This window comes from Acanthochromis polyacanthus, chromosome 10, assembly GCF_021347895.1.
Source record: "Acanthochromis polyacanthus isolate Apoly-LR-REF ecotype Palm Island chromosome 10, KAUST_Apoly_ChrSc, whole genome shotgun sequence".
In the NCBI taxonomy this organism is placed as follows: Eukaryota; Metazoa; Chordata; class Actinopteri; family Pomacentridae; genus Acanthochromis; species Acanthochromis polyacanthus.
Window position 1 is genome coordinate 38,127,168 of NC_067122.1, and position 27,465 is coordinate 38,154,632.

Genomic DNA, 27,465 nt, shown 5'->3' on the forward strand with positions numbered 1-27,465 from the left:
TTTTAATTCCCACAATGTCTTCTTCAAGATAGCACAACTAAACATGTTCTAACAATGTTTGGTGACGTTCTATGGAGAACCGTCGTTTTGTTTGCATATAACCCAACACAGCAGTGCTTCAAACAGAAGTAATTAGGAATAAAGAAAGACTGTCTCCGGACTGATTTGTATTCATTTAAACACAGCACACATGGATAAAGAGTGACATATCTTCTCTTCAACATCTCCTCACCAGCCTCTCAAAAGCCACTACAATTGGCACCATGACCAGGTTCTCCAACATCTGCAGAAAAGCTCTCTAAAGCCATTCAGGAAGAAAACCATCCCCTTTCTCAGAGCTGTAGAGAAGCCCTATCATTCACCATGGACAAGATCACATTACACAAGCACCAGACATTGTCACCTTCTCAGATTCTACGAGGTAGGTAGGGTGGATACTAACGGTGACCTGGGAGGAGGCTCACCAGAACAAGCTCGCTAAATAACCATCAGAGGAGCAAATGTCCCATCCCTGAAGCTGCACAGGAAGCAACCAACGTAGTCCAGGGACTTCTTGCTTCTGGGATGCAAGTCAGGACTTGATCAACTCCAGATGGGTCACCTGGGTGAGGGAATCTGATAACAAAAGATCACCTATAACCCCCAGAACATCACTGATGATGTATCCCCACACATCCAAAGAGAAACATCTTGCAACCTGCATGTAAGTATAATTTAACCTTTACACAACTCTTTGAACAATGCTCGATACAGCTTAACATCTGAGGGCCTGCTCCACCCATCTGCCACCGAATGAACAGTATTGGGAAACACTACTTAACTCATGTGTTCAGAGGAGCCTGAGGAACCACATCTGACATCCTGTGTAGTCATGCGTACCTCTGCAGTGACTAGTTTACATTCACCGTCAGTGCTGTTGCACAGAATTTTTGCACAATTTATAGAAAAGCTCCATTTTGCAGAGCGACACTGAACACATCACATCAACCTCCAGTTATGCAACATATCCCCACCTGTCAGGCAGGTGAGATACAGTCACTTGTGTTTCAGTTGTGAGAGCTGCAGATTACAGATTATTTGTTCTGCAGACTTTATCAGTAACAGTGTGTGAACCGTCAGACTGTGCTGCTGCCAGTCTGTACATGCAGGAATTCCTCCTCCTCCTCTCATACCTTTCTTTCCTTCCCTCCCTTTTTCTCTCGTCTCTCTCTCTTTCTGGAGTGATGTGCTGAATCTTGTCAGAGTAAATTCCTCATCTGTGGCAGAAACTCAGGAAGAACTCTCCTGAAGGTTTTGAGTTTTCTGCTTTCTCTGAGAAACACAGGGGTGGAGTTTATTCAGATCTGCAGTTAGAGTCCTGCATGAATACAACAATGTAGTGGTGATCTACTGTCTGGTCTGACATTAAAAAGATTCAAAAGTGCCTGAAGAAGTGTTTCATTCTAGGCTTTTTAACCTTTATTAGACAAGTTTAGTGTTCAGGTTTGTGCTCTGTTAGACACTGATTCATTCACTGTGGTTGGATTTGGTTGAGTCTGATTGTAAAAGAGAAGCTTTTCTGTTAGTCCTGCCCTGGACCAAAGCAACCAAGCTTGCTTTAGCTGTTAAAAAGAGGACTAGACAGTGATGTCATTGAATAGCAGAGAGTGACCAGAAATGTTTTCCACAACTGCTGTTAGACTAAAGGAAAAGCTCTAATTTCTCGGATTGTATTAATATCTCCACCACAAAGGCCTCAATCAGTCGAACATCTGGATCTAAAACAGCATATTTTGCATTTGCCAGCAAAATTGGATTTCTATAATCAATTATTCCTTTGATTTTTAAAAAATTAAATAACGCTTAATCACCGTAGTGTCTCAAAATGACACACTAATACTAGCAATACAGACAAATAAAATCTAAATTTCCATCATAAGTTTTGAGATCAAAGCCTGTAGATTTTTTTTTATCCAACCAACGATCTGATGAAGATTTTAACCTAAACAGTTAATCAATTTTGAAAATTACAGGGTATTTCTCTGTTTGCAACCCTATGCTGTAAAAAACAGAACAAAGCAAAAGATATAAATGTAACATAAATAAATCTAAAATTAACAATAAAAGTTTGTGTTGTTACACAGCTATATCTAGTATTTTATTAATCAGCATTTTTTCCAAACACAAATAATTTTTCAGTGCAATATGAGAAATAATCAGTGATTATTTAGAAATGTAGCTGATACTACCACATTTGTAAAAACAGAAAAATATGTGTCTAATTTTTTTTAAAAAGTTTAAAAAGACAAATGCTAAAATTAAGTTGACTTAACTTAAAACTGTACTTTTGTGCACAAAAAACTCAGTCTTGTTTGATCTATGAACAAAATAATACAATGCAATGTTTATTATCTTTTTAAATAGATCGAGCAAGAAATTCTTAAAATTTTATGCTGGAAATTGTCAACAAATCCAGGGTGCCATTAACAAAAAAAAATTCAAATCTGCATTTCTAAGAGTGGACTGTCACACCAGGAAAAAGTTCATTTCAACCCCTGCAGTGTTTTAATTAGAGCCAATAGGAATTTTTGGAGGAAATGGAGAACCAAAATGAAGGAAGTGATATGGCATTAGCTAAAGTCCCACTTCCCAAGTCTATATATTCTTGCCCTGATGGTGCGGGTTACAGTTGTTGTGGCATCGATGACACAAATACTGAAATGCTGCTTTTTAAATGAGCTCATGATCACCCTGTTCTTCAGATGAGTCCACAAGAACGCCCCCTTCTTGTGGTATTCACAACCTTGTAAATAAAAATCTTCTGAAAGCTCCAAAATTTAATGAGTTGTGACGTGTTTCATGACATTTTCAGAAACAGCAAAAGTCATGGAAGTTTATTTTTCAGTGGACACAAACTGACATATTGCAGTTTTATTCAAATCGAGTTTTCCTTGTAACTTTACAACATCAGAGGAAATAGAGGAAATGGTTTAAAGTCCCAACTGTATCATGTTTTATTATCCCATCTGCTTTTCCTACATTAGATCTCCTCTTGTTAGCTACTAAACAGCGACTGTAAAATCCATTCTGTCTTTGTGTAAACAGTTTGGGGTTGTGTGTGTTGTCTTGTGACAAAAAAATTTAATTACGGTTATAAACTTGTGACCCGACACACATAAAATGCCATAGGAATATGTTAGCATGCTACACAATGAACTTTGGAATGTCATTTGTCTGAAAGATTAATCCTTGGAAATTCTTGTGATCCCATTATATGAGATATATACTATATGGGACCACACCTGTCCCATATAGTACGATAGTAAAAGACGGAATGTGAAGGTTCTCACAGAGGTGGACGTAGGCGAACAGAAAATCAGTCTCAAATGTGTTGAACATTGCCTTGGAGGTCTATCATGTGAGACTGTTTACATGATGTGTAGTTATGACACTACATATTGCTTAAGGACATCTTTACACAATATTTCTAGTATATAAGGGAACGTTCCCAGAACTTTGGCTAACCTCGGCTACAAGTTAAAATAATCTTTTGAAGAAGACATTTTAGTCAAATGTCTAAAGAACCTTTGAATAATATTTTGATTCCCAGTGTTGCTCCTATCAAGTTAATATAATTTTAAATTCCAACATCTAAAGCGTGTTGTCAGGAACACAAGTTATGTTCCATGATAACAAAAGAGGTACGTTCTCAAACCAACATTCAAAGAAATGTTTTACAGATGTTACTGAAACCTTAGATGACAGAACCTTCTTTATAACAAGTTCCCCATATTTTAAGAAAATGTTTTGGGGATGTTCGTTAACAATGGTTCCTCAGTGATACAAAGAAAGGATGTTCTCAGTGCAACATCTAGACAGTGGTGAAGACGCTAGAGACCTCAGATGACAGAATGTTTTTTTTTGTACAGAACATTTCTGTAATCTGAACTATTAATGGTAGAACGTGTTGTTCTTTTGTTGCATTCTTCTAGAAAATGTTTCCCCAGTGATAACAGAAGAACATTGCTCAATACAACATTCATTCGAAACACATTTTCAAGAGGTTATTGAGACCTCTCAAGACAAAACGTTCCAGCAATGTGATATTTAAACAAAGATGGAACATTCTGGCTGTGATGTTCTGAGAATGTTTTGGGGATGTTGTCGATGGACCACACTGTAGAATCTATAAAATGTTCCACCCTGTTGCACATTCTTGCCTGATAACAAAAGGAAGAAGGTTCTCAAGTTTTGACAATGTTGGAGCATTCTAGCAATGTCATCAAGAAATATTTTTAGAATGTGCTTAGTTTAAACCATTACCATTCTGGGAACTTAAAGAAAACTTCCCACTGAACGTTAGTAGAACATTCCAGAACCTTCTTAGAATGTCTTTGAATTACATTAACATCTAGCTGTGATGTTGCATTTTTTGTTTGTTCTAAAAATGTTCTGAGGAACTTTTGCAAAGTTTTAGTAACCTTTCATTGGGAAGTTCACTTTTAGTTCCCAAAATGTTCTTCTTAAAGCGAAATAAAGTTTTCTAAAGATGTTCTTAAATCATTTTCCAAATGTTGCACTGAGAATGTTCTTCCTTCGTCAGTATGTAACGTTTTGCCAAAGTTTTATAGAAGAATGTTCTCAACAGTGACATTCTCAAACATCCTCAGAAGATTTAAAGCAAAATGTCCCACCTTTGTTAATATATCAAATTACAGGAGTGTTTTATTTTAAAACACACACACATTCCGTCTTCTGAGGCCTCGATATTGATCTTTAAGACATCTTTTGAATATTTTAAAACATTCCCCTTTTGTTATCATGGAACATAATCTGACAGCATTCTTTAAACTGTCTTAGGCAACTTTTAACCTCATTGGAACATTATTTGAAAGAATAAATATCCTTTAAACATTCTCCCAGCATTAGAAAAAATGTTTTTTGAACATTGTTAGAACCATTGACTGTATATATATATATATATATATATATATATATATATATATCTTTATATACAGTCTATGGTTAGAACTTCTTAGCAAATGTTGTGTAGAACATTCTAAACCTTCCAAATGTTGTGGGAACGTTTTTTACTGATAGATCAAATTACAGAAGGGTTTTATTTTTAAAACACACACATTCTGTGTTCTGAGACCTCGATAGTGATCTTGAAGACATCTTTTGAATATTTTCTAACTGTGGTCAGCAACAGAGCTAGTTAGCATGCTAACTGCCACTTAGTTAGCATGCTAGCTAGCTCTGCAGCTAACTAAATTGCAATTAGCATGAATGGAGAGAGTCAGAAAGACGTCAGTATCGTAGCTAAAGTTTTGATTTGTCGAGGTAAGGACAACAGTTGTTAAATTTTAAAAAATGGCTTCACTTCACTTAGATGAGTTAGCTCGGTCCAGGGTCTGGTATTGTACATGTTCCTGGGATACTTATTGGAATAGAACCATCATTAATGTCTTCTTTTAGGAATAAACAACAACATGTGCAAAGGCTGGTTTCATTTTTCTGTCTACAACTCTTTTCTTGTTTAATTCTGGTCATACATGAGCTAATAATACTATTTTTGTTAAAACGAATCAGGAATCACTTTAATTGTCATTGTTATGTTCAACAACGAAATTCGGGTGCTCTCTCTCAGCACAACAAATTGATTCAAGTATACACTATTAAAAATAACTCATGCATACAACTGGCTGCTTTGTATAACAAAGTCAAATGTTGAGCTGAAATAAAACCACAGATGATGTTTTGTGTTTCCTCAGCTGCAGAAGGACCTTGGATTTTACTGGCTCATGTGATAACACTGATAGTCTGCCAGCAAGCCAAATAAACTGTCACTATTGTGTGACCCTCAGTAATGGGTGTGAAAACTACTCAATGAGTCGATAGAAAGAGGTTTGGACAGACGGGAGACTCAGACAGACAGACTGACTGAAAGAGTGACTATTGTGTAGCTCTGGCAGGATGCTGCAAATGCTTTAAACACATGTTTTCTATGACTCACAAACCAAACGTTAACACAGACAACACAAGCTCCTACTGTGTGCAAGCTGAGTCTTCTATTTAAATATTTTATACGACTGCACATGAATGTATGTTTGTTAGTGGCTTTGTTTAAACTCGTTAACACGAGTTAATGAATTACACTGCCTTAAATAACACAGGTCATGTGGCAGTCACACTTTAATTTAAATAAAATGAGACAGATTGACTCCACACAAATGAACAATGAAGTAACTGTTGCAGCATCACAATACAAGGGTTCTAAAATGTATTCATTTAGATTATTAACATTACTGACATTATTAAAACCTGAATCAATTCACTATCATGTACAAAAAGAAAGATTTTTAACAGCATTAAAGTGCAATTTTAAACAGTTTACTGCTTTGTTAAATTGGAAATAATATGAAGTAAATCACAGGGAAAAAAATATTAATTTAAATGTCAAACATCAAAAGCAAACTGTAAATAATGTCCATATTATTTTTATTTTTTTGGCCTTTTCTTGGCTTTATTTGACAGGAGAGATAGAGATAGACAGGAAATGGGTAGAAGAGTTGGGGGAAGACATGCAGCAAAGGGCCGCGAGCAGGAATGGAACCTGGGCCGCTGCATTGGAGACCAGCCCCTATACATGGTTCGCCTGCTTAACCCATTGAGCTATACAGGTGCCCCATGTCCATATTATTTTTACTCTATTTAAATCAGCAAAAATATAACTATTCTACAGATATTTAATCTTATTATTTTGTCCCTGTTTTGTCAAATACAGATTATCTTTAGTCAAATCTCAGACAAAACGATAATTTACAGTTATTTTAAAAACAGCATAATGTACATCACGTCAACATCAAAATGTAATATTTTTTAATAACAATAATTCCTTTTTGTACAGTGCATGACCACAGTATTACACTGTTTTACCAACTCATATTAACTTCAATTATCACTATTTTATAGATTTTTTTTGATGAATTTCATATATTAAGGGCTAAAAAATTGCCCTTTTGAAAAAACTGTTTTCCAGTTTTTCAAAGGATTTTTGCTGTTTTGTCAAATTAGAGATAATCTTTAGTAAAATCACAGAATATTGACAAAAAAAAACCAAACAAAAAACAGTGCAAATTCTGTCTAAATCAGTACTCTGTACTTTCAGTAGTTGTAATTAATTCTTATATAACGTAAACATAAAATTACATTGTTTTACTGTATTTACATCAGCTCAAATAGTGTTTTTTCACAACATAAACATGTTAAGTGCCTATAAAGTGCAAATGTTTTCAGACGAGGCAGACGATTCTCCCAGGGGAAGATTCAGACAAATGAAGAGGAGGGCAGTAACAGGTCAGACGACTGACAGGGAATAAAGCGACTGCAGACAGAATATACAACACAACAAACTGGTGGAGAACAAAGTAAGACACAGGACGGTATAAACACTAAAGAACTGATAAGAAGACAACGATGGCTTAAACTATTTTTTTTTATTATTTACATGACTAATAAAAATGCCATATCCAGCATTATTTATAACTTTCTTAAGTATTTGTCACAGTTCTTGTAATTTACAGTCGTTCTGCATAAAGATAATACGAATTACTATCGGAACAGTGTACAATTTCAACAAATCAAACAAATATCAACAAATATAGATAATTTTGTACATAATGCCTGACTGTCTTTAATCATTTGTTTGTAGTTTTCAGTTAGTAGATGCATTGATAAAATTCACTATAGTTTTTTTTTTTTTAAATGGCATGGCTATGACTAATTATGGGCTTAATTCTTTACATATATGTACTTGATATGTTGTACTTACATGTGACAGCAGCATAAAAACATCCAGACTAATACAAACCCCAACGCTAAAATGTGGAGGGACAGCAGCTCAATGCATGTCAAGGCATAAATAAGAAGCCATGGAAAGACAGAAATGGCAAAGATAGAGTAGTAAAAGTTATTTTTCCACTTTGAAGTGTCCTGCTCAGAACATTTCATGGTTGCAGTCATTAACAAAGTATCATTATTACCCAGTAACAGGACAATAAGTGTCCATTTCATTCATATTTTGCTTTGTCAGTGGTGAAGATTCCAGCTTTGTCCAGCTAAGTTTGAGAAAATTAGATATTTTCTCTTCTGCAGACCAAAGCTGCAATTTAGGATGCCAGCATGGGTGAATTTAAAATCTCTACCATGCTTGGTCAGTGAGCTTACATTTGGAAATACTTCTTGGCTAAAAACTGCTGACAACAAAGCTCAAACAAACTGACAGCAAAATGGCGTCACGGTTGGTGAAATCGCAGTGCTTTACTTGTCGTTCCAAATGATCCTTCAGTGAGTTGTAGGTTTCATGCTTCTCAGCGTTTTACAGTTTTACAAACCAGCTCTGTTTCTGTGAATTGGAATGCAACACACTGCGGTAATAAAGATTAAGAAGAGTCCAAACCTCAAGACAGAATGACTCGGAGTCTTTGGAATCTTCTTGTTTTTCTCTTTCCACTGTGTGGGATTGGCAGCACTGACTGCACTTATTAGCTGTCAGTCTGACTGGAGGTAGAGACGTTTTGCCACTTTAGGTTGTCAAACTTATTTTCTCAGCATGCTCCATCTGAATTCATGGCATTACCCTGCCTGAATTTCACATTAACACCTCCTTCCTCTTCTTCCCTCCTCTCACTTTCACTTGTTTATCCTTTCCTCTCCTTTCACGAGAAGAAAACATTCCCTTTATTGCACTAAAGCACACCGGGCTTATTATATGGAGGTATTAAAAGCATCAGAGGATGTTCCATCACATCCTGTGTTTGTGGACAGGTTTGACCTCTGACCTCTGCAGTACAGTGAGCTTAGTCAGTACAGGAGTGGGAGAAAGGAATGCCTTTGACCGACCACTTCCACTGTTGTTTCTTTCTTTCTTTTTTTTGCAAGCCTGCAGCTCAACAGAAACTATTTTTGTGACACATTATCCAGGCGAATCAAACTCTTCATTGTAGTTGGGTAACTTCACACCTCTCCCATTATACTGCAGCTCTTTGAGGTTGTCCAATGAGGGGAATTCTGTTACTACAGTTAGAGTTTCACACTGAGGCAAAACTGTGACTCAATCCTTCGAATTACACAGAACATAAGAAGCGTTCAAATGTATTTCAAATTGATGATTGAGCTGAGGTGTTCTCCTGTGGTCACAACCAAGTCCAGAGAGGAAAACGGCCACCTGTGCTGCCGTGTTGAGTGTTTACCAGCGAGTGTGTGCAGGTCCTCTGGAGAACAATACACTCTGTCTGGGACCACACCCGTCTTAAAAGGCCCCCCTTCTTCCACTCACTTTAGCCCACTTGTCCTTATTTGGTCGTGCTGCCAGCTCGGCGTATGATTGGTCGAAGGAGGAAAAACATTTTCACTACCTGTGCAGGTTCGCACACACCCACCCACGCTTTTACCCAGCATCACACACGTACAGACACGACAACAAAGACTGGAAATAACACCGACGAGGCTTAATTTTTATTCTTTCAGGCGGTTCAGCTTTAACCCTCGTGTTGTCCTGTGGGTCAGATTGACCCATTTTAAAGTTTGAAAATGTAGAAAAAAAAAATAAAAAATTTCGCAGTGAAACTTCTATTGTCCACATTTGCGACATTTCTGGGAAAATTTTTGAACATTTTTTTAGTGGGAAAAAAAGTTTCTTTAAGAGCATTCACAAAAAAAATCAACCAAAATCCAGCGAATTTCGCTGGATTTTGGTTGATTTTTTTGTGAATGCTGTTAAAGGAAGTATTAGAAGTTTTACCTATATAAATATATATATATATATATATATATATATATATATGTAATGATTTTAGGTATTTTTAAGATTTTTTTGGAAGATTTTCACAAATTTGTTTCAAAGATATTTACAAGAATTTTCTTGTCAAATTTGGGGGATTTTTTTTGAAAAATAAAACTTTCAAGGGAAACATTTTAGGAATTATTGGCATTTTCTGAAATTTTGGGATTTTTTTTGTCTGAATTTTTGGATTTCTTTTAGACAAAGAAACAATTTTTTTGGTGCCCGTAAATGAAGACAACAGGAGGGTTAAAAGGCTGCCAAGATGTTTTTTTTCCTTTAATGATGTTAAACATGTCACACACACCTCAGATATCTGTCTTGTCCGGACATGCAGCCAATAAAATCTGCACTTTTGGAAATACACACACAGTGCATTCCGACATCTGCAGACACACCGTTACCTTTATATGTTTAAGGTTTCTATAAAAAAACAGCTGAAGGAGGCACCACGGCACTCCTAAAACACACTGCAGCACTGTGAGGAAGCAGCTTATCAGTAACTGGAGGAAGTTGGTCAGTTATCACAGACAGAAAGCTGCATCTGTGTTTCCCCCCCCCAATGACATAAAGCTAATGCTAATGCACTGTTCATTAAATATTATTCAGAGGAGGGTTTTTAAGGGATCCTGTAATATTTCTAAAGTCGACTGCATTCAGCATGAAGTGGATTTTTATAGGAACCTACCTACATATACCTACAAAAAGTGAACCATGCTGGTGTGAGCTGCTGGATAAATCCTGAGAAACGTCGACCTCTAGTGGACATAGCAAACAGACTTCACAGGAGATTTAGATTGTGTTTATACCACATATATTTTATTCCACATAGAAGTAAAGTACAGATAAATACTCTCCGTATGAAGTGATATGATTTACATATCGATGGTATTCTATTTATTTTAAGAGCATTTTCTCCCTCAGTCAGACGGTTCTCCTCCTGCAGCCTCCAGTTCAGATAAAATGGCTCTGGAGGGGACGAAAAGACAAAATACTGAGAGTGAACATGAAGAATAAAGGAGACTGGGAGGCAGGAAAAGCTGCTAAAACATCATCACATCAAACTGAGCTTTAATGGAAGAACCAGGACTTCTCTAGAGCTTCTAAATGAAATCGCCCTGCAGAAAACCGCTATGGATTTAAAAACATCACTTCTAGCTTAAACACAAAAACCTTGACTGTTCTTCAATCTGCTTCTTATCATTTCGTCCCCGTGGGCTGAAACAAATACTACGGATTGGTCTCACACACCTGCCTCACATTGGATTTGATGAATGATGGGATGGTTGGACACTGAGCCAAAACTCAAACTGAAGGAATGAATCAGTCCAATGGGGCGAAAAATGCAGTTCTGTCTAGTACAAAACATGCGTCTGTTCAGTTTCAGCCTGACTCCTCGAAGTAAATAAGGGCTCAAGCTGCTAATGCGAACATTCGATTAAAATAAGCTAAACAAAGCTCAACTAAGCAGAATTAAACTAAACAAATAAACTACTGGTCTGTAATCTGCGATTCAAAACTCAACCAAATTTTACCTTAAAATCATAATATTTCATCAAAATTTCTTTATTCCTCATGTCTCATTTAAAAGTTCACTAACAACAAACCATTTGAACTGAACCAATCCTGTAAAAAACTAAACTTTCAGCGCTCCAAAGCACGACCATGATGCCTATAGTGACTCATGACATAAATTCTGGGATGTTCGGCTGAACTGCAGGCCGTGTTTACACAAAGCAGATAAGCATGAAAAGAAACTAAACATGTTGGTTACATTTCTACAGTATGGAGAGTCACCTTTTCCCCAGTACTGATAAAACAACTTGGAAAAAAAAAGATTTGTATTTTTCAAAGAATTCAGCTTTCATCTGTTTTTATACTTCATGATGTTACAGCTCTGATATGCTGCACAGAACACATGTTTGAAGTTCTCTGCTGAACCCAGAAACTGCTTGGAGTTCAGAGGGTTAATCCACAGTAGGACAAACAAGATGTCAGATTTTCACTTTAAGATTATCGTGACCAACAGACTTCATGATAAATCCCACAAATACTGCTCTAATAACTTTGTACTTACTGTCAAATGACTACATTTGCACTAACTTCTGGTTCACTTTAAACACGGTCTTTCAAACATAATCTATAACTAAACGTAGCTGTTTCACACTCATTTTAAAATTGAGTTGGGGCTTCATTTCGGGTTCGACAGAAAACAAGAAGGTGCCGGTGATGCGGCCGCTTTTTAGTCCTGTGTTTTACAGTTTGGTGTGTTTTTTTTCTTGATGCCAAACGTTTTTAACAATTGTTGGCGAAGGTGTGAGAAGCGAGAATGGATGGAAAAGACTGTTGCTCAGTGGAGCTCTACCTGTGGAACAACAGAGCCAGCTGGTTACTGTTTACTCCCAACAGTTCTGTTGTCTCGGTTGTTAACGTTAACAAGCTGCTGTGAAAAATTCATTTCCTATTCGGATCAATAAAGTATACATCTGTTCTATTAATTTTCCTCTGTAATCTGTTGCTCTTGTCTAAATGCAGGTTTGCTATATTATTTATTATCAGTACTTAGAGAGTTAAATAGAGGTCATAGTCTTTGTATTTGTTTGCATAAAGATGGTTCTGATTCTAAAACTTGAAAAGAAAAATCTGTCAAATTCACCTGTAATGTTGTTCATTGCGTGTTTTCTTTTTTCTGGTAAATGAATTACACGCCAAATAGAAATGTGGAGGCTCCTGTGTGAGAAGTTACTGGTGCTGGATTATTGGCATGATATTAATACTTCATTTTTTGAAATATCACAGTTATCGTCAATCGAATCCACAGTGAACATAGTTGCCGTTTGCAGTGATACTTGTATGTACACTGTAATAAAAACTGTCCCAATCTTTCAGCCTATAACTGCTTTACAGGTTTAGAAATCTCCTTTTTAAGTCACATCAGCTGTTGTATAGAATGGGATTAAATCTGCCTCCTGACATCTGTTGATGATTGAATAGATACTTATTCTTACTGACTATCCCAGACAGACAAACATGCGATATTTCCGTCTGTCACACCGTAATACTCGTCTACGCTCCTCACCGTTGCTCCTCGGTGAGATCAAACTCGGCCAGCGCTCTCTTTGCCAGCTGTGGTGTTGTTGGGAGACAGAAAGCTGCAGACATCTGGACCAGCTCCACTGCTTTCTGTGACGTGCCGTCGGTGTGACACAGCGACAGGAAGGAGTTCATCAGGTCATCACTGCAGAAGAACAGCAGAAACAGCAAACAGCTCAGCCGCCACAGTGACCGTTCAGGTCCAGAATTACTGTGAGGAACAAATTATTATGATGCTGCATGAACATAAAGTTTGATGTTAACACATGTATCCAGGTGAGATTTCCTCAGTGAACTAAACACCAGCATTTCTGGTTCCATGTGAGCTCAGTAGTCATTTAAGGAGCCCATATTTTGCCTTTTAGGTTTCACTTTTCTCTTTAGTGTGTCATAAAGATGTTTTTGTGCATGTGAACAGTATGCAAAGTCCACAGCAAACACAGCCTGAAACCTGTCATTGGACATCCAGGATTTTCTTCTGATACTTACAGATTGTTTGGCTCTCAAACAAAGAATGAGCAGCTTTCTGTCAGTATTCCATTATATCCTCAAAAGAGCTACTCCTGCTAGAGCTACATCCACAAAGCCAGCTCTATACTGTGCTATCAAAGGCCCAGTTAACCAAACAGAGCAAGATGTGATTTCTAGGAGGGGAGCTTTAAAGAGGTAGGAGCTAAAACCAATCATTTCAAACAGACGGAGAGCAGATGAGCAGCTGAAATGTACAGTATGTGAACAGTATTGTGTGATTGGAACATTACAGCATGTCAACATGCTCTATTAGACTTAAAAAAAAATGGAAACCTGTAAATGTTCATAATATGGGCTCTTTAAATACTGTGCAACGCTGTGTGGCAATATGCAATGCAACCATTTAGCTTTGAAAGTTCAATAATGCACCTAAAATTGCTGAAATTTGTGAGCTTACTGTCATTATGTCACTGGACATCATATTTTCCTCTTTGAGACTGAGGTTAAAACTACACTGATGAGTTCTAGTCTATGTGCAGGTGGAAAAGCTGCAACTTCATCCTTATGAAAGAACATGAATTCTATTCTTTGGTAAAGAAGGTGCTTCTACAAAGAGAATCACAACAGAGCTCGGTGCTGCTGCCTGAGGAGACGCTCCATTAAACAGTTCCTCTACACAGTCTGTAAGTCAGGCAGAACTAAACACACTGATGGCCAGGTGTGTTGTTGAAGACATGGAAGTCATGTCAACAGTGGAGTCATTCTCCCTCTGACAGCTAATTAGCTGAACACCAGAGACAAACAGAGACAAACGGAGACGGTGGGCCACCATGCAGAGAGATGTTTACCAGCTAAGACCGTGCTACAATGGAGGCAGAGCTCCAAAAGAGAACAGGACTTCTGGGAAGGTTTCCAGACAATTAGACGCAATACAAAGAGATACTTTGCCTCATAATTTCATGACTATTAAAGTAAGTAACCAGTAGCTTTAAGCAGCTTGGAGCTCACTCTGGATGGTTGTACTTACGAAGGAACTCTGTTGTTGGATTTAAAGAGCGGCAGCATCTCCCTGTAGAGGAATCGGACAGAGAGGAGATGAAGTCAGACAGTTCTGCAGCTAAAAAAGCAGCTTAATAGCAACAGAATTAAGGACAGACTGATTTATTGACTGGATGATTATCAGGGCTGATATGTGGCATTTCTCTGATTATCTGTATTGATATTTTCATTAACCAACTATTGATAAATTAATGAGCTACTTTGGGTCTGATGCAGCTCCCTATCTCTGTCTGTAGTCTCTCTAGCAGAGACTCAAGCCACAAATCAGGAAATTAGCTTCTTTCACAGCGGCTAAGGCTACGCTAATGACTAGCGGTTAAGTTAGAAGGCAGCCATATCTCACCCAGAGTCAGAGTCTGGAAAACAATAATTAAAAAAGCTTTAAGATGTGGACTTTAAGGGGCATTTAAAGCTATAGAACAGTTGGAGATTAAGAAAAGAACAGCAGACACAGCTGTTGGAGAGAAGGGACCAACTAAGAACAAACAAATTCAGTCATAGAAATCCTTTTCTAAGCTAAGTCAGTTCCCTGTTATCACGTGCTGTAAATGTGTAACATTTAATGCGTATTGGCTCAAAACATTGTTTATCGGTCTTTCTTGATCGGCAGTAATCAGCGTCAGCCCTGAAAAACCCATATTGGTTGAGTCAGAGCATAGTAAGTTCTGCTAGTAAAGCTCTCACCAAGCGCTTTTGGTTTGGTTGGCTCGCAGCAGCAGCATGGTGACGTGTGAGAGGGACGAGTTGGTCCACTCCAGTCTGGACGTCAAATTCAAATCAAACGCACTTTTTATATCCAGAGCACATGCTGCAAAAGACTCCTGAACCTGCAGACGCACACAGATGCATGTTAATAAGCATGAAAAAGACAGCTTCTGTACTTTACAAACTCCAAATAGTGGAAAGCTGAGTCAGTATTTCACAGCCTTACTGACCTCAGGACTGTGGTTGTCTCTGGTCATCAGACTGAGCAGATCCTCCACCACATCAGGCTTGTTATCGTGACCAAAAGACTTGATATCTGAAAACAACACAACACATGAGTGGGGAAGGTTGTTGATCGGACATTCTGAGGAGGTGAAGGAGCAGGAGAACTTCACCGAATAACAACCATCTGCATCCAGACTGGCATGGAGTGATCTCTGAACTCACCTTTCCATATAGAAGGCAGCAGGTCAAGGCGGCTGTCGGTGTCCAGAGCCTGCAGCAGGTCCTTCATGCCCTGAGGGTTCGGGTAGTACAGCTAGAAACACAGAATACAATTAAAAGTTACAGAAACAAGAGTAAGCATTGTTGTCTTATGTATCACACTGGAAAAAAATATTCCTCTCAAAGCAAGAAAACAAACTCATTTCAAGGAACTTTTACCTTGAAAAAAGTGAAAAAATCTGCCAGTAGAACAAGTGAAAAATGGCTTAAGATTTCTTGAAATAAGATATGATATTTAGAATATTGAGATCATAAAATTAGCTGGGAAAACTTATTTTAAGCTGTATTTTACCAGGATTGTCAAGCTTAAGTGTCTTTAACCCTCCTGTTGTTCTCGTTTACGGCACCAAAAAATATTGTTTCCTTGTCTGAACCCCCCCCAAAAAAAAAATCACCAAAAAATTCCCCAAATTTATAAAAATCTGCAAAATCTTCAGGAAGAAAATTTCGTAACAGTTTCCCTTGAAAGTTTCATTTTAAAAAAATCCCCAAATTTGGCAAGAAGTAAAAATTAAAAAAAAAATTTTAAAAATGAAAATTGTAAATATTTTCAATAAATGAATAAAAATCTTTCAAAAAAATCCTAAAAATATCTAAAGTGATTACATACATATCAGTAATATATTTTCTTTACTCAGCAAAATTTGCTGGATTTTGGTTGATTTTTTTCCACCAAAAAATGTTCAACAATTTCCCCCAAAATTTGGAAAACGTGGAAGTTTCACTGTGAAAATATACTTTTTTTCGCCACATTTTTAAACTTTAAAACGGGTCAATTTGACCTGCAGGACGACATGAGGGTTAAAATAAGATAATTTCACGATTGTTTGACTTAAGATATTTAAGATTCATTGTCTTAAAAAAAAGTCCCTCCATGTTACTGAAATGTCATTTGTTAAGAGAATTTCTCTTAAATCAAGTGGGATGAGACATTTTGACTAAAAATAAGACAGACTTGTTAAAGGCATTATGGAGGATGTTTTTTTTTGTTTAATTTGTCTTGTTCACATAAAATGAATATACTGACCTTTAGTGGACTTGTATGTATGGTTTCTAAAAAAATAAATAAAAAAAATAACTGTGGACATGGCAGGACCTGAAAAACATCAGCCAATCAACGCGCTCGGACCGAGGCGTTTGGTTTGCTCCCTTTCCTGTCAATCAAAAATCTTCCGGCTCAGGCCTAGTTACGTAGATTACGTACGCCTTGGACTTACGTGTTTTCTGTATGTGTTGCTTTGGTATAGCTTCGTAGTTAGCTGGCGACTTGTTTTGCTCATCTTTTTTTACATAATGGCAGATAAAGATCCAGGGGGACCCAGCCGTAAAAGAAAGTCATTTTTTGAGGTCAGAGAAAATAAAAGACAACTGGATCGCGAGAATGCAAAAACAAAAGTGATTATTGGCGAGTCATTTGGGCGATGGCGTCAGCTCAAGCAACGAATGGACCTAAAGACAGATGCCTTGGTTACTAAATTCCTTCTGGACAGGTAAAATGTATTATTGTATTATACTGCGGCTGTAGGCAACTTCAAGAGTCCTACACAAGTTTCTGGAGGGGGGCGTTTCTTCGTAAATGTTAAGAGGGGGGAGGTTAGAGGGGGGTGAGGGAGAGGCTGTATGTGTGCATGCGTATGCTACGTTCAAAGTCGTAGGAAATTAAATCTCCTCTAATGCCTTTAAGATTTTGAGTTTTTGCAGCGTGTCGAATAAACTTCCAGATAAAATGAACTGTGATAAAGTTGATGAGATCAGTGTTATATCATTAACAGTCTTTGTCTTGATAACTACAAATCATAAAAATGTAACTGATTAAGCGTTTAGGGGCATGCTGTATGTTCTGCTGCGGTGAAGACAAACACAACTGTAAATACCTGATTTGTAATTAGGCTTTAAATTACAAGTTTGCTTATAAGCATTTTTTCTGACAGATGTTGTTGTGTTTATCTCAATTCTCAGACTTTTTATCTGAATTAGTGCTCAGTTCAGACAAAGTTATTATTGTGGGTGACTTTAACATTCATGCTGACATAGACAGCGACAGCCTTACAACAGCTTTTAATTCATTATTAGACTCAATTGGGTTTTCTCAACATGTAAATAAACCAACTCATAGTTTTAATCACACTCTTGACCTTGTCCTGACTTACGGCATAGAAATTGAAGAGTTAACAGTATTTCCCCAGAACCCTCTTCTTTCTGACCATTTTATGATAACATTTATAACATTTTAGTTATTTTTGACCAGGACATGTCCTTTAACTCACACATAAAGCAAGTCTGTAGGACTTCCTTTTTTCACCTGCGTAATATTGTAAAAATCAGGAACATTCTGTCTCAGAGTGATGCAGAAAAATTAGTTCATGCTTTTGTTATGTCCAGGCTTGACTATTGCAATTCCTTATTATCGGGTTGTCCAAATAGCTCTCTCAAACATCTACAGTTGATCCAAAACGCTGCTGCGAGAGTACTGACAGGAGTTAGCAAAAGAGATCATATTTCCTTTATACTTGCTTCTCTTCACTGGCTTCCTGTTAAAATCCTTCTTCTGACATATAAAGCTCTTAATAACCAATCTCCATCATATCTTAAAGATCTGATAGTACCATATTATCCTAGTAGAACTCTTCGCTCTCAAACTGCAGGCTTACTTGTTGTTCCTAGAATTTCTAAAAGTAGAATGGGAGGCAGAGCCTTCAGTTATCAGGCGCCTCTCCAGTGGAACCTGCTCCCACTTTGGGTTCGGGAGGCAGATACCCTCTCTATTTTTAAGACCAGGCTTAAAACATTCCTTTTTGACAAATCTTAATATAGTTAGGGCTGACTGGGTGACCCGGAGGGGTTCGGCTTGTGTCTTCATTTCCACAGCTGACTCCCTCTTGGACGTCCCTTCGTTCTGAAAATCCACTAAAATCAAAATGTGTACGAAGAAAACACCTCTGACCGAGTTTGATGTGACTCTCAGCGATGAAAAGCTTTAACTGAACAATAAAATAAGGTCTGATTGTTATTGTAACTATTGCACAGACGTACTGACCGAGGGAATGATGCGTTTGTACCACTTCAGCACCACATCCACGTGCTCCATCATGCACAACAGGTTGAAGAAGCGACCACTGGAGAAAAGAGAGGAAGGAAAAATTCTGTGCGACTTTTGAAAATATTGCAGTAACAGTAACTTAATTTCCTGTACATACGGAAACAGAATCAGATACAAACACTACGCTTTAAGGTTTAAGGTAGCTGCGGTATTAGAGGTCCTTTTTTACGACGACTTGTGTGAGGTTTCTTTCTTACTTACTAGTAGACACTCTGATGGAAGGGGTCTCCCAGCAGCCTGTAGTTCTCCCCAAATTCTATCAGACTGTGGACTTTATAGGCGAGCTCTAGATCTTTATTATCCAAACACTGAAGACAAAAACAGGTGGAGAGAAACAGGTCATGTTGGTCACTGGACAACAAGAGAGGAAAGTATTAATGCAGTAAAATAGATGCTTTAATGGCCTCAAACACCAAACTCTGCACTTCAGACTTTTTTTTTAGCTCTAAAATGAATCTACACTGTACGGAAACTCATTAGTGACAAATATTTGTTCAACACAAGTTAAAAAAAAGACTTACTACTCTTATTGCATTGGCGAAGAACATGACTGGAGAGAAAGAGACAGAAAGTCAATATTAGAATATTTTAACTCCTCTGCTTTCTCTGAATATTTCACGTACTTTAAATACATATGTTCCATATCTGTATTGCTAGCTGAAACAACATTACCATCATGAGGGTCCTGGCAGGTGAAATTGGTTTCTGCCAGCTCAGCCACCACTTCTTGCAAAATGTCGACGCCGTTGGGACCAGAGGAGCCTGGAGAGAAAACATCACCCTGAATTTAGCACACGGAAGAAGCAAACGAAACCGATGCATGGACTGTGAATGTTTACACAAAACTGGAAGCCTACCCGATCGGTGAAAGACTGCCAAGACGTGGTCGTAAGAGGCCAAGGTGGGAGCTGAGAACGGACACAAAACTGTTAGAAAAACAGTCAATGAAATGCATGACTGCAAAAAATATGAGATAAGGATTAATTAATAGAGCAGTGGGGAAATAATGCAGCATCACAGCAGCATAGTAGGATAGGGCAAATGTGAAGGGAAGACCAGTAGAAAATAAAAATAAACAGAAAACATACATTAGTACTGATATGATTCTAGCATATGTGGATACAGTGATCCCTCATCTATCATGGGCGTTACATTTCAGATCTCCTGTGATAGACGAAAATCCACGAAGTAGCAACCATATTTATTTTATTATTTACATACATGTTTTAAGGCTTTATAAATCCTCCCCACACACCACAGAGCAACACTATGTGCAGTGATTAGACATCTATGTGAAATGAACAAGGAGAGATGCTGAATGCTGCTACAGACAGGAGACAGAGGAGGCTGATGCTATGATCGCTGAGCCAATCACAGCCCAGCGCTGCACGCTATGCACTTTATTTACATCAAATGTTCTTTTAATATGTTTGTATTATTACTGTTCATATATTTTTTATGCTGTTTTCATTTTTTGGGCAAAAAAAATGCTTATTTTGCAAAAAAAAAAAAGATTAAAATAATGTAGCGATGGCACAGCCGGTCGCTGCAATGCACCATGGGAGTTTGGGGTGTTAGGGGGTTTAAATGTCATTATTGTGGTTTATGTTAGCACTCCAGTGTTATGAATGTTTGTGTTTTATTGTGTTTTTGTGGTGTAGTCAGCCGAGTTAGTTTGGTTAAGTGTCATGTTGTCAGGATTGTGAAGTGTGTTTGATGACTTCCTGCCACATTTTCTTTCACATCCTTCTTGGTGTTTGTCAAAATAAAAGCATCTGCCAGATGTGGAGTGCATAAAAGGCAGATATCCTTACTCCAGTCTTCAAAGCAGCTCACCACAATAATAAATATATTAAAATATCTACATACCGCAAAATGCCACATTATAGCGAAAAATCCGTGACAGCAAATGCAATTTAAAAATCCACGATACAGTGAGCCCACGATAGGTGAAGGGACCGCTGTAACGCACAGATTATTCCTTAAGTAGAAATATTGATGAAAGAAATATTGGTACCGCACAGATTAAACACATAAGAACCCTGACAACTGAATTTCCCTTCGGAGATGAATAAAGTGATTCTGATTCTGATTCTCATATTTGCAGAAAAATCTACACACAGAGTTTTAAAATGTAGTAATTATTCATAATGCAAGTAGAAAAAGGAATACAGGTATGAAATTGATAGAAATGTTCCATTAGAAACAGACTGAGTTAAAAACACGGTTGTTGTTGTCAGCAGTGCGTGTGGTCGTATCGTCACCTATCCCCAGCGCCTTCATCTCACTCAGAGTGTGCAGAGATTGTGTTTTGGCCAAAAAGCCGCAGCGTCTCAAAGCTTTGAGCACATAGTTGAAGGTCAGAAGATTGGGGCGGATTTTCTGTTCGTTCATCTGTTTCAAGAGCTCCTGCAGACAAATAAGGAAACATGACTGAGTAACACAAACACTGATGGTAAAATTAGGTGCAATGCTATTATTATTATTCTTCCTTAAAATACAATCGTTTACCACACACACTCCAGACAATGTCCAAGCATTTCTCAGTTCAGTTCTTTAACAAATGCATCAGGCCTGATATATTTAATATTCAACACTATTAACATGTGATGTAAAAACACATGAATAACATTTTAAAAGAACATTTAAAGGTCTTTTTTATAAGAAAGTCTGGCAATGTCACACTGAGTAAATTCATGTAAACGCTCTTACAGTGATCAGCTCCCACTTCTCGTTATATTTTTCTCTGACTTCTGGAGCTGCTGAGATCAGAGCGTTGAAGATGTGGACGTCAGCTGGAGACAGAAGGTGGAGCGATTAGACATTAACTTTAAAGAAACAGGGATTAACAGAGACTGACAACAACGCTCAGTCCATTTGTTAGTGATAGTAAGTCAAGTCTTGAGTTTTCATGGGAAGGACAAATTTAAATCCACACAAAATGACTCTCTTTGGTGTCGTCTGGTGGTAGTTCAGAGGTCAAAATGAATACACAAACATTTTAATTAAACATGAATGAATGTCTAAAGCTGTGAATAAAAACATGACATACTGTATAAAATGTCTTGTGTTAATGCAGCGTTTTTAATCAGTGAAATTTAAACTAAATTTTGATCACTTCAGATTTTCCGACTCAGCTGACTTGTATAATAAAGAGTTTATTAACTGGAGCTCTTAAAAACAATATTTCTAAATAAATTATTAAAATATTGCACATCAAAGTAAGTCATCACTTCAAAGTACAATTTCTACTCCTAGTATGACCTCTAAATGTATCAGATACAAGTGGAAAAAGACACTAGATGTGGTTAAGGGAAGTGATGCTCAATGAAGGTGCATGTGCACCTCTACAATAACAGCGATATACTACAAATATGGAGCTCATTTCTTGTCCTGTTCCCTCTTGAAACTCACCTGTCAGTCTGTTGTTGAGCATATCCGTGTACATGCTGAACGCCTTTGCATACGCTCCATGCTGTGGAGACACAAAACTTCATTTAGATTACACCAAATATAACTTTTTAATGTTCCTATGAACCTCAGACATGAGTGCACCCTCTGGCTTTGGTGCATCTTCTTGGCAGCAGTAAAAAAAACCTGTCCTTACCTTCACCATCCCTCTGATCAGAGCAGAGTAACACCTCGTGTCTCTCTCTGGCAGAAGGTTGAAGATTCTCTCTGCGTTGTTATTTTCTTTCCAGGAAAACTTCAGGAAGTCTGATGCTCGGCGGTAATTCCCTTTCTTTTTCTTTGGATCTTTCGACTCCTGTGGAACGCAAAAGACACACAAACTAAGCCTACAGTTGTGAACAAAAGTTTACATACAGCTGGATGTGTATCATGGCAGCCTTGGGTTTCTAATGACTATTAAAGCTCTCAAATTTCTATGATGGAATCATTGAAACACAGGCGTCTTCATCACGAAAAACAATCAAGAGTCAGCCCAGAATGACTAAAGAGTAGCTCTGCAATGAATTAGAAGCTGCTGGAACACAAGAGTCACTGCCCATGGTCAAATCAGGTAAATTTTATTTAAATACCAAAGTGCTTTACAGATCAAAAAGAGAAAACAAGACGGAATCTGTAAAGAAATATACTGAGCAAATGTGTTTTACATGGAAAAAAGAAGCTCTTTCTCTAGAAGCTGCATCTAAAAGGTTTGACGAAGTTTGCTGCTGATCACACGGACAAACAAAGCGGCTTTCTGTGGTTTGATGGAACAAAGAATGAGTTATTTGGCCACAATGACCAGAAATACACCATCAGCCCAAAGTTTGGACACACCTTCTCATTCAATGGTTTTATTTTCTACATTGTAGATCAATAACTGAAGACATAAAAACTATAAAAGAACACGGAATTATGTTGTAAACAAAAAGTGTTAATCTTCAGTACTAATCTACAATGTAGAAAATAAAACAAATACATAAAAACCATTGAATTAGAAGGCGTGTCCAAACTTTTGACTGGTAGAGTACGTTACCTTTATTCCAACAACACACAAGCATGGTGGTGGCAGTATCATGCTCTGAGACTGTTCTGCTGTCAGTGGAACTAATGCTTTACACAAAGTAAATGTAATACTGAAGGAGAAGCACTCGCTCCACATTCTTCAGAAAAACCTAAAATTATCAGCGAGAACATTGGCTCTTTAATGCATTTGGGTGCTTCACCAAGACAATGACCTCAAAAACACAACAAAAATAGTGAAGAAATGGCTAAATCAGGCTATAATTAAGGTTTTAGACTTGTCTCCCCAAAGAACTGACCTAAATCACATCAAAAACCTGTCGACTGTGCTGAGGAAACAAGATTGTGAAAATTGAAACAAATTTAGTTGAACTGCACCAATTCTGTCATAATAATTGGTCAAAGACACATCCAGCAGCTTGTGGACGGCTTTCAAAGCACCTAGTTGAAGTGAAAATGGCTATAAGGCTATTAAATAACTATGGGCACAGCTGTATGTATAAACTAAGAGTTATAGAAGACACATACACGGTTTCTTTTATACTGTTCTGTTAACATGTCCATTTGTTCTATTATTTTCTGCAGCAGCTTTGACTTTACTGTGACACTCTTTTCTTGTCACTCAACATCTAAGTTAGTTTTGGATCGGGGATGACTCACTGTGTCCTCCGTCTGTGGTCCCTCATCCTCAACAGGGTCTCTGTCACAGTAGAGAGAGATCAGGTCCAGGAGGCCGTGGGTTGTTTCCAAAGAAACCGCTGTGCCTGGAAGAATAGAAATGAGACACAAACACAATTAATGTAGCTGGATTATAGTAAATTAATACGAGAAACAGTGTGTGTGTGTGTGTGTGTGTGTGTGTGTGTGTGTGTGTGTGTGTGTGTGTGTGTGTGTGTGTGTGTGTGTGTGTGTGTGTGTTCTCACCAGCTTGCACTAGTTGGTCGTACATGTCAACAGCGGCTGTGACTTTCCTCAGGTTGATTCGTTCCTTCAGCGCCTCCTCACTCACCTCCTCCAGACACAGTGACACCGTCTCTGGCATCAGACACTACAGAAACACACCACAAAGTGAACCAAACCATACCGCTGCTGTGTTGCTAGTGTTCCAACATCTGTCCCTCTGACTGCAAACATCTGTGGCTGCTCTACGTATTCACACATGTGTTTCTTACTGGTATATGTGGTTCTGCAAAGTCTTTGGTGAAGAACTTGGGGTTGCTGTTGACAAAGTATTTGGCTGCAGATCTGCCAGACTCCTGAGAGAGAGAGTACAACTTCTGCAGAAATAAAAAAGGAGAGAGAGCTCAGATAAAACGAACAGTGAAAGATTGCACTGATTTTACAGAAATAAACCAGCAATAGTGCTCTGCATTTTAATTGTGAAACACAACAGTGATCTACCACTCATTCAGAGTAATGTCTGTTCATTGTCACGTTGTGTTGCATTGTTGCTGACTTTTTCTCAATAAAAAAATAATGAATTAAATGCAGACGCATAAATGTGGCACAGACAAGAGCAGCTGCGGCTCAGATCACAAAGTTTGCAGTTTTTATTTATGTATTTAACCTTTATTCTACCAGGTAAGTTAGTTGAGAACTAGTGTTCATTTTACCTGGTCAAGAGGCGGCATACAACAAGATGAACAACAAAAACAGATAACGTATACAGCAAATCAGACAGGATTACAAAAACAAAATACACAAATACTTTAAAAATAGAAAGGCTAAAAACAGGTGCAGTGGTCCTGAAGTGTTTGTCTTGCTGATTTTCTAAATGACTAGTGATTTGTATGAGGAGAGTTTTAGGGACTTTTGCAGAGAGTTCCAGTCATTAGCAGCAGAAACCTGAAATGAGGATCGACCGAGAGTGGTACGAACTTTGGAAGTGAGGAGGTGAATGAAACCAAGAGTATGAGTGGAGTTATGAATTCTAAAGTTCAATTCCCAGATTTTATTCAGGTGATTGTTAGGACCAAGGGAGCGCTTGTGTGTAAAGAGATACTGCTGGCACAGAGGCATAAAAAAAACACTAAAACAGCTCGGAATGTTAGTATAAGTCTGTGTTTTTTTTAAACTTACAAATTCAACAGCAGTCCTGGGAGAGAGGTACGGATCATCCTGGAACTGGTAGGAATATGCTGTAGAATCCTGGAGGGAAAAAGAAACAACAGTAAGTGAGTAGATAAGCAAATAGACTGCCTCTCAAAAACACAGAGACAGGAAATATGAAGAAGTGAGTGAGCTCTTACCCTGCCAACAGTTGAAGCCAGCGCCTCCAGCACTGCTTCTTTGCTCCTGTGTAGCGAAAAAAAACATTCACACAATGTCACAAAAGACAAGGATACTTGCTAACTAGACCTGAACATGAGCAGACTGGATAAAGAGGTTTCTCTTAATCTGAGGCTGCCTCTTTCTTGTGACACTTAATATGAAAGTCAGGTCAACACATACCATGTTTTCTTCCTGGGGATGACAATAGACTCTGCTGATTCTGCAACACAATCAATAAAAAGGTGAGATTTTAATGCTACAGATAAATGACAAAATGCATACCTTCTTGTCATCGATGTACTGAACATCTGCTGTTAAATAGTTTTTCCTTCATCACTAAATCGAGCTGTTTGAAGCAGCACAAAGTTGGCATTCTTGTGTATTTTTCATATTTTGTGTTCTTAATTTCAGCATGAAAAATTGCTAACATAAGTGGCAACAGCTACTCAATGTTAGGAGGAATGTGTTTTCCTGAAATACTTCATTTAAAAGTTAGGTTTACTAAACACAGGTTTTACATAAATTTCCCAGCATTAGTTTCTCACAGTGATGATGTCTGTCCTTAACCTCTGTTATCCCCGCTGCTCTCACTGACTGTCTTCCAGGAATCAACATCTGGGTGTCAGACAACTTTTTCAAACTCAGTTGAATTAAAAGTTGTCACATTTTTCAAAACTCATCAATTGAATATATTCATTGATGACTGTCAGGTCTGCACTTTCCCAAATCAAAAGTCTTTGCAACATACTGGACAATTTACTTTTCTTCAGCCACCACATTGATAGCATCTCCCTTCGTGCCTGTTTTCATCTTTGAAATGTTTGCTGAATTCTCCTTTCCCTCTCTTGGCACAGCACTGAAGCTGTTATTTGCATGTCAGTCACGTTTCTCACTCATTACTGCAATCCCATTCACGCTGGTATTTCTAATAAGCTTCTCCATTGGCTCTAAATCATACAAAAGTCCACCGCTAGAACCTTTACCTGCACCAAGATATGCATTTCTTAGCAAAACTTTTAGGAGTCAGTTGTGATCCACTTACGTAATATCGACTCTAAACATACTTTTGCTGCTTAGTAATTGTCCTATTATTCCTGATGTTTAATGAAGTGCCTTTGAGTGCTTTGAAATGCACAAACAAATAAATGTATTATTTTTTTATTATGGTTGTTGATGTTGCTACAAATGTTAAAGTTTACCTTTATTAGCTTCTGCAGCTTGTTGTCGCACAGCTGTAGTGCAACCAAAACTCCTGGGGGGAAAAAGAAACACATATCCAGTGCATCCATAGATCAAAAGTATATTAAAAAAATTAGGGTTTCAGTCAGGAAGAAGGAAAAATACTTCTAGCGTTATTCTTGACACCATCAATACGCCTGCACAGCTCTGTACAGCAGAAAAATTGAAAGAAAACTTGTCTTTCTGGTAAAATCTCATCTTCAACCCCCCAAAAAGCACAAATGTTCAGGTTAAAGAAGAGTCTGCATTCCACGCCTCCTGAAAGAATACAAGTTTTTCCCTGATTTGACCCAGTACGGTGATGAAACTAACCGACAAGAAGACATGACCTCCTACCAGGTGATGCTAGCTGTAGCTGCCACGCTCATTTAATGCAACTAAAGCAACAAATAACGCAATTCTAAAGACAAATTAAAAATATTTTAGATTGAAACAAACATTTATCAACTGCCCTCACCTATGACCCAGCACCTGGTCAATGTTACAAAGCAGAAATCGTCCGTTTCTCTGGATGTAATGCCCTACGTGCCTACCGGGGGCCGCCATGTTGGTACAACTAAGGCTTCTGGGAGGGAGAAACCATGTCGGCTAGGAAAAGGGGGAGATAAAATAAATGCAATAATTTCTTTATTTATGAATAACTTACATTTTATACATTGTTGTAGAGCCATTTAGAGTATTTTCGATTAAATATGGTACATTTAAATGAAGATATTAAAAATATTTCCAG

The 27,465-nt window shown here is 37.8% G+C and overlaps 1 protein-coding gene across 1 annotated transcript; it reads right to left on the bottom strand.

The window, feature by feature from the left end:
- Positions 1–10,620: 10,620 nt before the first annotated feature.
- ptcd3 (pentatricopeptide repeat domain 3) lies at positions 10,621–27,286 on the bottom strand. Its single transcript, XM_022217671.2, has 23 exons — positions 27,193–27,286; positions 26,696–26,748; positions 25,677–25,716; positions 25,475–25,520; positions 25,305–25,373; positions 24,398–24,502; positions 24,150–24,273; positions 23,886–23,989; positions 22,363–22,521; positions 22,170–22,230; positions 21,468–21,550; positions 21,020–21,164; positions 19,613–19,663; positions 19,428–19,517; positions 19,277–19,305; positions 18,957–19,063; positions 18,693–18,771; positions 15,599–15,689; positions 15,382–15,467; positions 15,131–15,273; positions 14,415–14,456; positions 12,903–13,061; positions 10,621–10,792 (listed from the first exon to the last, which is right to left on the bottom strand). The coding sequence occupies exons 1-23, from the start codon at positions 27,279–27,281 to the stop codon at positions 10,744–10,746; spliced, it is 2,004 nt and encodes a 667-aa protein (XP_022073363.2). The 5' UTR covers positions 27,282–27,286; the 3' UTR covers positions 10,621–10,743.
- Positions 27,287–27,465: the final 179 nt, after the last annotated feature.

What these genes read in the sequence shown, in the direction of transcription:
- ptcd3 (XM_022217671.2), bottom strand. Translation starts at nt 27,281, where the DNA reads ATGGCGGCCCCCGGTAGGCACGTAGGGCATTACATCCAGAGAAACGGA. An exon ending in GCTCAACAACAGACTGACAG is followed by an intron (nt 21,551 to 22,169) that starts GTGAGTTTCAAG and finishes TTCTGTCTCCAG; the next exon opens with CTGACGTCCACATCTTCAAC. An exon ending in TCCAACAACAGAGTTCCTTC is followed by an intron (nt 13,062 to 14,414) that starts GTAAGTACAACC and finishes GTTCTTCTGCAG; the next exon opens with TGATGACCTGATGAACTCCT.